This window comes from Ipomoea triloba, chromosome 15 (assembly GCF_003576645.1).
Source record: "Ipomoea triloba cultivar NCNSP0323 chromosome 15, ASM357664v1".
NCBI lineage: Eukaryota > Viridiplantae > Streptophyta > Magnoliopsida > Solanales > Convolvulaceae > Ipomoea > Ipomoea triloba.
Window position 1 is genome coordinate 25235590 of NC_044930.1, and position 15045 is coordinate 25250634.

Below are 15045 nucleotides of genomic sequence, written 5' to 3' on the forward strand. Positions count from 1 at the left end.
GGGGGGGGGGGGGGGGGGGGGGGGGGGGGTATTGGATCATATGAGAACAAGTATGTAGAAGAAAACTAAAAACTAATAACAATCTTACATTTTGAAAAATTGAACACACCAAATCAGATTTTAAAAAATGCAGTGGCAGTTTCGTAATTATCACTAATTTTACTATGCAAATGTGAATACTAAAATCTGCAATTTTTTGACTTTTTTAGGTTTGCACATTTAGTGTTAACATTTTGCATATTTAGTATTAAAAGTTTGCACTTGCAAAAATGCGAAAGTACATTGCAATTGATTTCGATTTTAGAGTTTTACGACTGAGTTTTTTATTTTATTTGGTTCAGTGGTTCACTTTTTACTGCTTAAATTATAACATTTACGGTTTAGATTTAGAATTTAATTTTTTCGTTGATTATATAGAATTTACAAGGTTTGCATATTTAGTTGTTAAAGATTGCATATTTAGGTAACGACGGATTTAGCGACAGACTCATTCCGTTGCTAATTTAACGACGGAATAGCAACGGTTTAGCGACGAATTTACTTATTTTTAAAATTTTAAAAATTAGCGACGAATTAGTGACGGAATATTGCGAAGGAATTTTTTTGTCGTAAATCCGTAGCTAATGACATCATAATCATAGTATAATCAATTTTGATGAAACGAATAGTAACTGAGTTTGTATATGACAGGTCTTGGCAACATTTTGATCAAAGTAAAAAGCACTCAAGAGTTTATTAGCTTAGAATACACGCAATCACTGTTGGAAAAGAATATATGTTTATGCAAAGAAATTGATAAGTCTGGTTGGACACCACTACATTATGCCATAAAAATTGAGAATGATAAAGCTGCTCACATGATACTTGAGAGAAAAACATCTGCAGCGTACATTTGTGGGGGGACAGTGATGAGTGGACAACAACATTCCACATAGCAGCAAGACATGGAAAAATTGAAATGATGAAGGAGATATCAAATAGGTGTCCAGATTGCTGGGAGATGCTGAATAGCAAAGGGCAAAATGTATTGCACGAAGCAATACTGAGTAAGAAAGTGAATGTGATATGACATATAGAAGAAAATTCCGACCAATTTGAAAACCTTGTGACTCAAAAAGATGAGGATGGCAACACACCACTGCACCTGCTTGCCGTTACTGACCGCAACATTATGTTGCGTCGATTTGACATGACGTTTTTGGAACGTAATAAGTTGAATTTTGGGGACAGACGGCTAATGAAGGTGAGTAGACTTTAATTTTTATCTTTTTTTTTTAAGTACTATTTACTCTTTTGAAGCACAAATTAAAGAGTCATTGCTTCCAATGGAGTTCTAATCTGTGATCTCCCATTTGGAAGAACCATAGTTATACGGCTTGACCATAATATATATCTTGAGACAGGTGCGCACACTTTAATTAATAAGCTTGTATATTATTTTATGACACTGCACACTAATTAAATTAAGGGTGTGCTTGGTTCATTGGTTTAGCTATTAGGATTTAGGAAAATGCACTTTTGGTCCCTCACCTTGGCATAGAGTTGTTGTTGGTTCTATTTCACTGCCCATTGTCATTCCAAGCCGAAAAATACTGTGAATTCTGTGAGGTTCTATTGCTTCCACTGGGGTTCTCGCAAGGCTTCCAAGTATCAATCTCGAGTATCTTGTCACTCTTCTCATCATCAGCTCCCCCGTCCTTAAGGTCAGAATTCTCGTAATTGTTCCATGCATGTTCTTCCATCCAACGATCTAACCATTTTGAACATAAATCCTTCCTTCCCATGCTTACATTCTCATTCATATTCGATTTGGAATAACAACTCTATATTTAACAGAACATAGGAATTTTTTCGATAATAAAGAAATAGGAATCTACAGAGACAGAACCAACAACCTAGTTCTCGGAATCTACAGAGACCTAAAATAGAATTTTTTTTTTTTTTTGTGTTTGAATTTAAAGTGAGTGAATATATACCTTCAAATTTGACCCACGATGAGTAGAACTGTAGGAACGTTGTTGCAGGTCATGTTTGTCGCGAGATGCAATGCCTTGCAGATAATTGGTGGTAGAGATATTTACTAATCAATACATAACTGCAATTAAATGTATTCGAGCCATTGTTAAGGGCGTATCATACTCACGGGGCGATGAGTTTGTGAGGCCTCGTCACTAGAGTGAGAACAGTCAGAAACTAAAGCTCGACTCGCGCAGGCCCGGGCTTGAATTTGAGCCATTGCCTGCATGCGCCTGAGCATATCTGCACTTTGTTTCCTGACTATGCGGCCTCTCAAGATTGCTTGAAGTTTTACCAGTCCCTTGAATGCCTTTAACGCCTTCCTAGCCTACAAATGCACCCCTTAAAATTACAAAAAACCATATACACAACAGGATACTGTCACATACTCTAAATAAACAACTCATGATGGTTGAACGATGGTGCACATGAATGTTTTTAACTACTAAGATCAAGAGAGTTCAAAAAACTACTAAGATCAAGCAACTGACTTTGGATTAGCAGACAAGATTCCTACTACATCATTATGAAACATGGAATCAGACTGACATCCGTAATCCAGGATGTCAAATTTTATGTTGAATCAGAGTACAAAGGAAACACCATAATAGCAAAATAGTAACATACATGCATTAAAAGAATAATCTGATAAAATAATGGAGAGACTTTTATCCACTTTTATTGCATCCATTAATCATATCTCACTCATATCTAATTACTCAAAGACAAGGACAAATAATCAAGTACTAGCAATAGAACCTCACAGAATTCACAGTATTTTTCGGCTAGGAATAACAGTGGGCAGTGAAATAGAACCAACAACAACTCTATGCCAAGGTGAGGGACCAAAAGTGCATTTTTCCTATGTGAAATTTCAATTATACCCCTGGTTTAAACGGAGTTAATTGAATTACTTAACAGAAGGACTAAATTGACAAACGTCTCAATAACTCAGGGACCAAATGTGTCCAAATTGAAAGATAGGGAGAACATTTCAAATGTGTTGAGGGACCAAAAATGCATTTTTCCCAAAAAAAAATATTTAAATGAAGGAATGAATCTAATCTTTTAAATATTACTATATTAAGTTCAACACTATTGTTTTCAAAAAAAATTGTCAACATTCACTGTGTAAATTATGAACATTTAATATATAAATAGTGTGTCAAAGACCTTGTGGTCAAGTGGTATTGCCGTAGCCCTCCCAAGTGAGAGGTCACAGGTTTGATCCTCACTGGGGACACTACATTATAATAGAGTCAATAATATTCAATATATATATATATATGGTTGACTTCATATGAGACAGTGCGACAACGTGAGTGCACATAGTCTACTTCACGAATGCACTCATGTAGGCTAAGTGTGTGCACTCACGTTGTCGCATATCTGTCTCACGGGACAATGTGAGTGCACATAGTCTACTTCACGAATGCACTCATGTAGGCTAAGTGCACACACTTTAGGCTGTGTGCACTCACGTTGTCGCATATCTGTCTCACGGGAAGGTGTTATCTCATATGATTGTACAGAGAGTCAATATATATATATATAGTGTATTTTGATCCGGATTCATGACATAATTGTCCATTATTGTCAGGAATAGGGATAAGCGTCGTTGATGCGGTCAAGTAAATTATTGGTGAATATAGTATTTTCCATGTTCCATTCTTGCTTCAGCTTTTACTTTCTGAAAAAAACACTTTTTATGTTATCAAGATAAAAAAGAAAAGATTTGCTAATGATTTAGGGTTGTATTTAATCATTTATAGATTTTTATCAACTTAAAAAATTTGACAGACTTTTAAACTATCGGTACAAAACATTTTTAATACTCTTTAAATTTCTCTCCCTCTCAACAACGTCTTTCTCAATTCTCCATGCACGGTAACACACATACAAGGACAAATGATTTAGCAAGGACAAGTTTTGTGGGAACTTCAAAATAATAATAATAATAATAATAAATTTAGCAATTAATTAAATAATTACAATTTAAATACCAATAGTTTTTAATTATTTACAAACAGAATTTTATTTGTAAAAAAAATTATTAAAATCTATAATTTTAAAAGTTATAATTTTTTATTTTGATAAATTTGATATTTATTTTAGTGTCAGAACACTTGTTAAACTTCTTAAATTTCTCTTTTCTCTCAAGAACAATTAATATTTTTTGCATTTTTCTATATTATGGGAGACAAATTATAGATTTGATAAAAATTTGAATATATATATATACTTAACTTTTGAAAACTTTCCTAGAACATTTTGTAGTGGAGTTTGATTAATTTTGCTTTATCATCTTTACCATGTGACTGAATAGTGCGAGACATACAGCCTAAAGATGATATGACAAGAAAGACTAATATAAAATTGACTTGGTTGTACATGTAGTCTTCGGCAAATTGTATCTATATCATATATATATGGTCCATATTATTTCATTGGTTTAAGTTTATAAAAATAATATTCCAAGTTTATAAAAAATTTCAGTCATAAAATACAATTATATATGTTTATAAAAGTGACATCAATTAATTAACCATATCTCTCACACACACAACACTCACACAGTCACACATACATAAAAAGTTATTAAAATTTATTATTTTAAGAGGTTATAAAAGTCATATATACAATCTTTTATGATAAATTTAATTTTTTTTTTTTTTAGTGTCAGAACGCTTGTTAAACTTTTTAATTATTTTTTTCCTCTCAAGAACAATTAATATTTTTTTGTAATTTTCTATTGTATGACAGACAAATTATAGATTTGATAAAGATTTGAATATACTTTAATTTAATTTTTGAAAACTTTCCTAGAACATTGTTTAGTGGAGTTTGGTTAATTTTGCTTTATCATCTTTATCATGTCTCCTTTACAATTTGCAGTTATGAGATATCTGAGATGATAGAGGAGAGTTTAGAACAAAGTTACCGAGTAACCCCATATGCCCATGTTTTTAAAAAAAAAAAAAAAGCCATCTAGCACCATGAACTATATCCAATTATTCATGTCGCACCCTGAACTTTCATATAGTATATATCGAGCCGCAAACCAAAATAAAAAATTCACCTAAAACTTTTAGCAGGTTTCCAAGTCTTCTTGCTGACATGGCATCTGATGTGACATTTATCTTAACCTTATGTTGTCCATGTAAGCGTTTACATATTTAAAATTTAAAAAAAAAAACAAAATTATTATATTAAAATAACCAGAATTTTATTCTTTTTATTTTTATAATGTATACTTTTCAATTTTGCAATTCCAATGTTTCAATTTTTTTTCAGAATTTATATTTTTGGCCAATTTATTGTTTAGTATTTTTTCAATTTTCCAAATTTATAGAAATGCTAAATTTATTTGCTTTTTTTAAAAAAAATTATTTTTAATATGTAAATGCTTACATGGACAACATAAGGTTAAAAGAAATGTCACATCACTTGAAAACCTGCGCCATGTCAGCAGGAAGACCTGGAAACCTGCTAAAAGTTCTAGGTGAATTTTATATTTTGGTTTGCGGCTCGATATATACGATATGAAAGTTCAGGGTGCGACATGAATAATTGGATATAGTTCATGATGCTAGATGACACTTTAGCCAAAAAAAAAAAAAACCCATAGGCCCATGTGATTGAATATGGAAATTTATATCGTGGACCAGGGTGCACAATGCATTGTGCCCCCGTATCAAAACGACGTCGTTTTGGTCATTTTAATTAACGATTTGTTTTTTGGAAATCATGTTTCTCGTTTCGGCTGGCCTGTGTATTTGTGTTAATATTCTGTGTATTCTTTGAAGGCATTCTGTGTATTCATGTTAGGAGTACTTAAACATAGGTTGTGACGTGTTTTGTGTATTCGAATGTTAGGAGGTTGATTTCTGTGTAGTGGTGTCAATATTTTGTATATTTCCTGAAGTCATTCTGTGTATTCTAGACAAGGATTCTATGTATTCAAGTTAGTGGTACTTAAACACAGGGGTGATGTGTTTGTGTATTTGGTGTTTTCATTTTTTGTGTATTCTTTGAATGCATTCTGTGTATTGTAGATTACGATTCTGTGTATTCATGTTAGGGGTACTTAAACATAGGTTGTGACGTGTTTTGTGTATTCGAATGTTAGGAGGATAATTTTTGTGTAGTTGTATCAATATTCTGTGTATTTCCTGAAGTCATTCTGTGTATGCTAGACAAGGATTATTTGTATTCCTTGAAGTCCTTCTGTGTATTCTAGACAAGGATCTTGTGTATTCATTTGAAGTCATTCCCTGAAGTCATTCCGTCCAGTCACCCGTCCACTAACATAAACAATACAGCGTCGTTTTGGACCAGGGTCCACGATATAACGATGGATTGAATACTGCAAGGCAGTCGAAAGGTGATATGACCAATCATTATTGCGTGTATTGTGTGGACCACGGTCCAAAACAAAGAAGAGACAGCGCCATTAATTGCGTGACATGGGTTGCACATTTTTTTTCACTCGACTTGTATTTTCTCCTCCATTGCTTCTTCCTCAACTCTATTACTGCAACATACATTTTTATAACTCAATAAATACATTATTCTAAAACATAAAGTATATTATTTCTAACTCATAAAATACATTATTTTACCTAGAAGGTTCATTATTCTAATACATAAAGTACATTATTCTAACATATAAAATACATTATCTTGTCACATGAAGTTCATTATTCGAACACATAAAATATATTATTCTAACTTATAAAATACATTATTTTATTCGATAAAGTTCATTATTCAACACATAAACGGATACAACAGACGCAGTTATTGACTTTATTTAAACGTCAAAACGGTGTCATTTTGGACCGTGTGTAGACCGTAATTTTGGACCTGAAAGACTAAAATTGACTTGGCTGTGTAGGCTTCGGCAAAATCTATCATGGTCCAAATTATTTTATTGTTTTAAGTTTATAAAAAATAATATTATAGTTATATAAAAGAGTTAGAGTCATAAAACACAATATTATATGTTTATAAAAATAGCATCAAATAACCAATCATTACTTAAATAGTAGTATTACACACTATGACCTTAGCTAATTACACCAATTAAATCTTCACCATCTACTTGAGTGGGTGAGTGCAAGCCACAAGAACACTTCAAGCTTCAACACAACTTGATCACTATACGTGACAACCTTTGTAGGACTCCTAGATTACTTCAAAGATGATATATAATAAAATGTCAATCTTAGAGAATTATCCAACCTTTAGAGTATTTGTTCCTTGTCTTCATGAAGTTCATTGTCGTAATATGATAACTAACTAGGCCGAAAAATTGCTGCTTAAATTCCTCAAATCAAGGTGTTCCATTTAATTCAAAATAATGCCTGAAGACTGGTTTTAATTACCAGAAAATTGTTACAGAAATCCTTCCCTTCCTGGAACACATGCTAACTCAGGCATAGAAACTTCTAAGGTAGATCCAAACGGTAAGACTGTAACTTCTGAAGTAGACTAGACTGTAATTCAAAACTTAATACAATCTAATAAAATAATTATTTAAGTTTTGACAAATAATTTAACCAATAAAATACAGTAAAATGTGTATGATTTATACACTTAGGCCATCCCTATTGATGAATTTTTCACTGTTTTTAAGGCAAAAGTTACCAACTTAGAAGAGAGAGAGTGAGGAGAGAGAGGGTATTGATATCTCCTGCAAATCTTGAGTTTTTTCAGATATCATGCATGAGGCCCACCAATTGAGATGAGAGTTGGGCCTCACTCAACTCTCGCGCCAAGGCAGGTGTGCGCGGGTTGTTATGCCGTGGACCCACCTTGCAAGGTGGACCTGGGTCTACATTCACATACACTATACTCTACATTCATATACATTATACTCTACATTCACACTTTGTAAACTCCACATTCACACATTACATGATTATATGATACTCTACATTTACACTTTGTAAACAACACATTCACACATTACAGGATTATATGTTTAGTAACTATATTACCACTGTTATGCATTCACACATTCAAAACTCTATATTCACAGGTCCTATACTCCATATTCACAACTTGAGAACTCCACATTCACACATTACAGGGCTACAAGTTGCTAGAACTTCTTAACTCTATTACAGATGCACACATGCATAACTTTACATTCACGATTTCTATATTCCATATTCACAATTTGAAACCTCCACATTCACACATTTCTGGGCAACTCTACATTCACACAATCATAAATCTACATTCACGATTTCTATACTCTATATTCAAACTTTGAAACCTCTACATTCACACATTTTTGGATAACTCTATATTCAGCAATATGTTTACTAATTAAAAAAAAAAAGACAAAAACGACGTAGTTTTGGACTCAGGTCCACCTTGCAAGGTGGACCTGGGTCCACAGCATAATTTGCCGGTGTGCGCACCCCTGGGCGGGCGAGTAAATATTATTATTATTTTTTAAAGTTTTTTATTTTGTTTTTGTTTTTTTCTTTTCGTTTTTTTCTCACCCCATTTTATCTTTACTATGTACTGCACCAAAATTGAGGAATGCCTTATCATTCGGTACCAATTAGCGGGGTCCACGTACTAAAGCAGTACAAAATGTAGGCCGTGGACGGCGCAAGCTGTCCCAAAGTAACAATCTTTGATGCATAACATAGCTAGCTAGCAAAAGCAGCAGTACTGGTGAAAATTTTAATTATGCAACCAGCTATGGTGATTGATCAGATGAACCCGTTTCTATACAAAGCAGTAGTGAAAGGCAATGTTGAAGATTACCATGAGGCCTTACGGCAGATGCCGGAAGAAGAAGCTCGCCGCCGTCAAGTTACGCCAAACGGCAATACTGTACTGCACGTTGCGGCGATCCACGGTCACAAAGATTTGGTGGAAGAGATCCTAAAAGAAGTAGAGGATGATGATGCAGCCATGTCCCTGTTGTTTGCCAAGAACAACAGAAATGAAAGTGTGCTACACTGTGCAGCAAAGAAGGGCCATGACAGCATAGTCTCTGTCATCCTCAGCGCCATTAAGAAGCATGAAGATGTGGAATCCGCAGGTGGTTGAGTGAGGGAGATGATAGAGATGTGGGATGGTGTGAAAGACACGGCTTTACACAAGGCCGTGCGAATGGAGCATTTGGAGGTGGCCAAGTTACTGATTGAAGAGGATCCTGAATTTGAGTACCTTGCCAACGATGACGGAGAAACGCCGATTTACATAGCAGCAGAGTTGCAATTTCATGGGTGCTTGGAGGAAATGCTTAACAAATGCATAAAGCCAACCTATGTTGGACCACTGGGTCGCAATGCTCTCCATGCAGCTATCTTATCAGGTTTGGTAAATAAAATTTAGGAGACTGTCTCAGAATCCTTAGCTTGTGGTTTAGATGTAACGGGTGGATTCAAAAAATAAAATTTTAATATTTACACTTAAAAATATAATAGTAATCAGGAATTTTTTTATTTTATGGGCAAGCTATAATATATTCTAAATTAAAAGCTAATTATGCAGCCACAACTAATATATATATAAAAGTTATTACCGTAGTTTAATTTAAAACAACCGTACCTTTTAGCTAGGTATGGAATATTTTATATTATTAATTTGGAAACATCTATCTATCGTAACCATAGTGCAATTAATTAATTTTACTGAGTACGTTTTGGTATATGTCGGACAGGTTTTGGCTACACTAAAATATCTAAGTCAATAAAGATTCTGTTTTTTGAGTATCGCACTAAGGGTAGTCGTGGAGAGTTTGCCACAGAATGCACAAAATCACTGTTGAAAAAGAAGATTTGTTTGTGCGAGCAAACTGATATTTTTGGTTGGACACCGCTACACTATGCAATAAAAAATAAGAATAATAAAGCTGCGCGCATGATACTTAAGAGAAAAACACCTGCAACTTACATTTGTGCTGGGGGCAATGACGAGTGGACAACAGCATTCCACATAGCAGCAAAACATGGCAAAGTTGAAATGATGAAGGAGATATCAAATAGGTGCCCAGATTGCTGGGAGATGGTGAATAGCAAAGGGCAAAATATATTGCATGAAGCAATACTGAGTAAGAATGTGAATGTGATACGACATATAGAAGAAAGCTCCGACCAATTTGAAAACCTTGTGACTCACAAAGATAAGGATGGCAACACACCACTGCACCTGCTTGCCTTTACTCGCCGCAGCATTAGGCACCAATTTATAAAAGAGCATCCTATGCTGAATTACTTTGCTTTCAATAAGAAACACCAAACTATGTTTGACATGGATATTTGGGACGGAAGGCTAATATCGGTGAGTACACTTCAATTTTTTTAATTATGAACCTATGGAGGCTCTGTTTAGCCTAGCTTATTTAGAAGCTTATAGCTTATTTTAAGTTACTAATAAGTTATAAGCTCTGTTTGGTAATGTGGCCAAATAAGCTAGTAGTTTAAAATAAGAGCTATAAGTTCCGTAGTATTTGTCTATACATACTTTTTCAAAAAAGCTCGTAGATTCTTAACTTTTTTTCTATCTTTATTTTTCTTATTTTAAATAAATGACATATTTTACCTCCCAATTAAAACCCTTTTAGCATTTTCTCTTCGATCAATATGTTTGGTTGTAATTTCAATTTGACATTTGTGTGTTTGAACATTAATTTTTGTATGAACTAATCTTATGAATTATAAACATTTTGTTTTACTTTATATATTTTCAAATACATGAACTTACTTTATATTTTATTAAAATATATTGATTTTATTATTTTATATTTTAATATGTAAACAAACCTATTTATATTTAAAACTATTTAAATTTTATGAAGATGTTCATTTTAGTCTTTTTACATTTATCATCTTATCACAAAGCTAATTATGTCAAACACTTTTAAACATAACAGCTAGCTTAGCAACTCTTCAGATTTCAGCTTCTAGCTTATAGCTTTTCAGCTTTTAGCTACTTTTTCAACTAGGTTTGCCAAACATAGCCGTAATATTTGTCCATACATACTTTCTCAACCTATTGAAGTAAAAAAGTCACAGACCCCACTAGGATTCTAACCTTTGACTTCCCATTTGGGAGAGCCACAATTATATATGCAATTAATTAGCTTCTATATTATTTTATGCCACTGTACGTAGCCTAATTACAACTGACTCTATTAAATACTCACATATTTAAAATTAAAGCAACTTAACCATATAAAAAACTATTAAACTATGCTACAGGACAGGACTCTCAGGAGTAAACGACTTCTTCTACATAGTAGAAAATTTGCTCACCGCATGATTCCAGATCCGGAACACGGAGTGAATACTCTTCCTACTATGGAAAAGAGATTTGAAGCTGTGATGAAAATAAGTAAAACACAGGTCGTTGTGGCAACATTGGTATTAACGATGACCTTTGCAGCGGGTATTGCAGTGCCAGGAGGATACCACCAAGAAAAAGGATACCCATTATTGTTACAAAACACAGCTTTTAAGGCCTTTATAATTGCTGATACTATTTCTTTCCTATGCTCTTTTTGCTCCATTGCCGTTTACGTTATGCTGGTGAGAAAAGCCTCACGTTACTCGAGGAGGCGCTTGGAAATTCTGGCAATCCTACATTTTTGGCAGGCTGGATTGCTTACTCTCGCATGTTACGGGGTAGTAATTGCGTTCCTGTGTGCAATGTATGCTACTTTAGCACCTTTACGTCCTCTTGCTATTGCTGATTTAATCTTAGGCTTCTTCATTCCTATTGTCGTTAACTTAGCTTATGTGATGACACACAAATTGTTATGGGTACGCAACAAATTCAGATTATATAAGGCACGGCAACTTTAATTTAATTTGCCTATAATGAGGTCGCGTGGGTTGTCTCCTACAAAAAATTTGGATTAGAGTGGAAGACATCAAGAGGTTTGGTCCGTTTGGAGGTCTCATCCCGATGGGAGATGTTTTTTATCCTCTCTGTTTTGTTCATCTGTTTTTCTTTATTTAATTATTATGTTGTTTTTCTTTTTTGGTTTTTCCATGTTCCTTATGTATTTCTTTCTTTGTAGTTTGTACTGTGTATGTTATGGGTACTGATGAGTAAAATAGTGATAGTAAAAAGACAGTGAAAATTTCGTTTGCCTGAGGATTGAAGCTATGGCAAGTATTATGTAGAATTCTAGACACTTGTATGATATCTAGAATTCTAGACACTGAAGTCTTGGAATTCACTAAAATCCAAGCAAACTAAGATTAAGGAATGGAAATAAAGGGGTGCAAATTAAACAAGTGATAAACTATATGATAAAAGAATGGGTCCAGATTATGGGTAGTTCTATCTTGATGCACTAACAATTTTTAAAATTTGAATTAGGGGAAAACAATTGACCAAGGGATTATTGGCAATGTACATAAGAATTCAAGTTCAAGCTACTTTCGCAATCAATAAACAAGAATTAGAGTAGAATTGCCCCACTTTCGTGACGCATCAATCCTAACCCCTAAAACACACAAGCATTATAAGCCTCTAAATTATCCATATTCTCATAATAGGAAAATTGGGTTTGAAATTGATTAGGTTTGAGTCTTTCATCCAACTTTCGTCGTTGCGATAAAAGCCTCTCCAAAACAAGCTAACAATTGTTGACCATCAATCAATAATAAGAAGAATTAATAATCCAATTCAAACATAAACCATAGTAGAACAATTATCACCTTTATGCAATAATCACAAACCTAGCATCAAAAATAACAATAGGACCTTAATCCAAACCCAAAAGCGAACAACTCACGCATCATAATAGTAAATAAATCAAAGCTATAATAAATCGTCATAAACATTGCAAGAAAACTAAGAAAGCAAATAAGGAAAAGAGAAATCTTTACTATGAAGAAGAAGAAATCCAACTACAACCCGCAATCCAAGCTTGACATCAAAGCAATCTAGGTAAAACTAGGCTAAAATATAGTAGGGCGGAAAATCTAAAGAGAAGAGGAAAAATAGACTAAGACAAAACTAGGGTTCAGAATCCCCAACAACCAGAAAAACGCTTCATAAATAGGATTCTGCATAGACCTCCCGGCCTACCTCACGGCCGTGAGGAGGTCGCAGGTCATTCTAGCCTTAAGTGGCTTCATGGACACTCACACGGCTGTGTGGCTGCTTTCTCCTTTGCTTCTTCGTCCAGTTCGTGCTCTACTGCTCCTATCTTCCTTGGGTTTGATCCTTAGCTTTCAAAATTGATCTAATAAGTTCTAAAATGCTTCATTTGCTATTCGTTGTGAACAAATTAAACCTTTGAACATATAAAACACAACCGAGTTTCAATTCCACTAAGATAAAGACAATATGCACCTAAAACAACTAAAATAAAGAGTGAATAATGGTTCAGAATCAGAGATATCAGGTATGCAACAAATTCTATTGTACTTTTATAAGAACAAGGTCAACAAAAATCAAGAAATAGAAAATACTCCGTAATAACTTGTGTGAAGAATTCAGTCCCTTAGATGTTCTTAAAGAGAAGCGATCATCTTCGCAAATCATTACAAGTATGAAGATTTCATCAGAGTTGTAAAGGCTTGAATCAGAATATGTATTCAGAGAGAAGATTACAACAATATATAGAGCTATACATCAGGATTCTAAGGGAAGTTACAACAGATCACAGGCTCAGTCTAAGACTAACAAATAGAGAAAGAGTAGGACAACAACAAATAAATAAATAATATAATTATAATTAGTCCTTAATACTCCCCCGCAAGATGGTGGATCCGTTGGAGACACCCAGCTTGGACCGAAAAAGAAGAAACAAGGCACGTCCCAATGGTTTGGTAAGAGCATATGCAATTTGTGACTTCGAAGGAATATGACAAACACATAGAGAACCATCAGCCACCTTTTCACGCACAAAAAAATAATCCAAAGCAAGATGCTTCATTTTAGAATGAAACACTGGATGCGACAAACATAAGTGGCTCCTAAATTATCACAAAACAAAGTAAGAGGCTGAGGCTGCGGAATTCCAAACTCAGTCAGTAAATTACATACCCAATACAACTCTACCGCACCATTAGCTAGCGCTCTATATTCAGCCTCCGTAGACGACCGTGAAACTGTTTTCTGATGAGTAGACTTCCATGAGACAATAATATTAGGGCCACAATATATAACATACGCTGTAGTCGAACGACCCCCATCGGACACTCCACCCCAATCAGCTAGAGTCAACAAAAGCGGTTAACTGAAGACTTGGAGAGCGACGTAATACTAACCCATAATGACATGTTCCTTTCAAATAGCGCAGCAAATGTTTCCCAGCCTGCCAGTGAACCGCACCAGGAGCATGCATATACTAAGACAGACGGTTAACAACATACGCTACGTCCAGGCGCGTGATGGACAAGTATTGCAACAAGCCAACAAGCTTCCTGAACTAAGTAGCATCCAAAACTTCATCAGAACCAGCTGAGGGTAACACAACATCCTTACTCATAGGTGTCGAAACCGGCTTAGCACCATTCATATCAAAGCAAGTTAGAATATTTGAAAGATATTGACTTTGAGAGAGAAACAAACCAAATTTCACATTAATTAATTCAACACCAAAAAAATGATGAAGTGCACCCAAGTCCTTTAGCGAGAACCGAGAGGCTAAGGACGAAACAAATGAATCCAAAAAGATATTATTATTTCCTGTGAGTATAATAATGTCAACATAAACAAGAAAGTAAATAACAACACCATTTGCATCATAGATAAAAAGAGAGGCATCTGCCAATGACTTGCGAAAACCAAAACTCAACAGATAATTAGAGAGCTCCAAAGACCAAGCACGGGGAGCCTGTTTGAGGCTATAAATAGCCTTTTTCAATTTGCAAATATACTGGGGGTGATTTGGATCAAGATAGCCCATTGGCTGCTCTATGTACACTTCCTCATGTACAAGTATAACATGTCACATGACTAACAATGCGCACCTAATGATGCATATTTGAGTGGTGTATTTTCTAACATTGAGTGGTGTATATATTTGTATACATAGTG

General features: G+C 34.5%; 2 protein-coding genes and 1 non-coding gene across 4 annotated transcripts in view; 2 read left to right on the top strand and 1 right to left on the bottom strand.

Moving 5' to 3' along the window:
* Positions 1 to 935, top strand: part of LOC116005935 (serine/threonine-protein phosphatase 6 regulatory ankyrin repeat subunit B-like) — a 3013-nt gene extending 2078 nt beyond the window's left edge. The window contains exon 3 of the mRNA XM_031246167.1: positions 691 to 935. Within this exon, the coding sequence (XP_031102027.1) occupies positions 691 to 935 (245 nt within the window). The remainder of the gene's footprint in view (positions 1 to 690) is intronic.
* Positions 936 to 9078: 8143 nt separating this feature from the next.
* On the top strand, positions 9079 to 12124 carry LOC116006457 (protein ACCELERATED CELL DEATH 6-like). 2 transcript variants are annotated; one of them, XM_031246822.1, is made up of 3 exons: positions 9079 to 9358; positions 9707 to 10326; positions 11247 to 12124. In XM_031246822.1, exons 1-3 carry the CDS (start codon positions 9100 to 9102, stop codon positions 11847 to 11849), a joined length of 1482 nt encoding a protein of 493 aa, XP_031102682.1. In that variant the 5' UTR covers positions 9079 to 9099; the 3' UTR covers positions 11850 to 12124. The 2 variants fall into 2 exon arrangements, with proteins under 2 accessions (XP_031102682.1, XP_031102681.1); XM_031246821.1 differs by having other exon boundaries at positions 11252 to 11392.
* Positions 12125 to 13490: 1366 nt separating this feature from the next.
* On the bottom strand, positions 13491 to 13575 carry LOC116007716. Its single transcript, XR_004095321.1, has one exon. It is a non-coding gene; the product is annotated as a small nucleolar RNA SNORD25 (small nucleolar RNA).
* Between the last annotated feature and the right edge of the window lie 1470 nt (positions 13576 to 15045).

What these genes read in the sequence shown, in the direction of transcription:
- LOC116006457 (XM_031246822.1), top strand. Translation starts at nt 9,100, where the DNA reads ATGATAGAGATGTGGGATGGTGTGAAAGACACGGCTTTACACAAGGCC. An exon ending in CCATGCAGCTATCTTATCAG is followed by an intron (nt 9,359 to 9,706) that starts GTTTGGTAAATA and finishes TATGTCGGACAG; the next exon opens with GTTTTGGCTACACTAAAATA. An exon ending in GGGACGGAAGGCTAATATCG is followed by an intron (nt 10,327 to 11,246) that starts GTGAGTACACTT and finishes ACTATGCTACAG; the next exon opens with GACAGGACTCTCAGGAGTAA.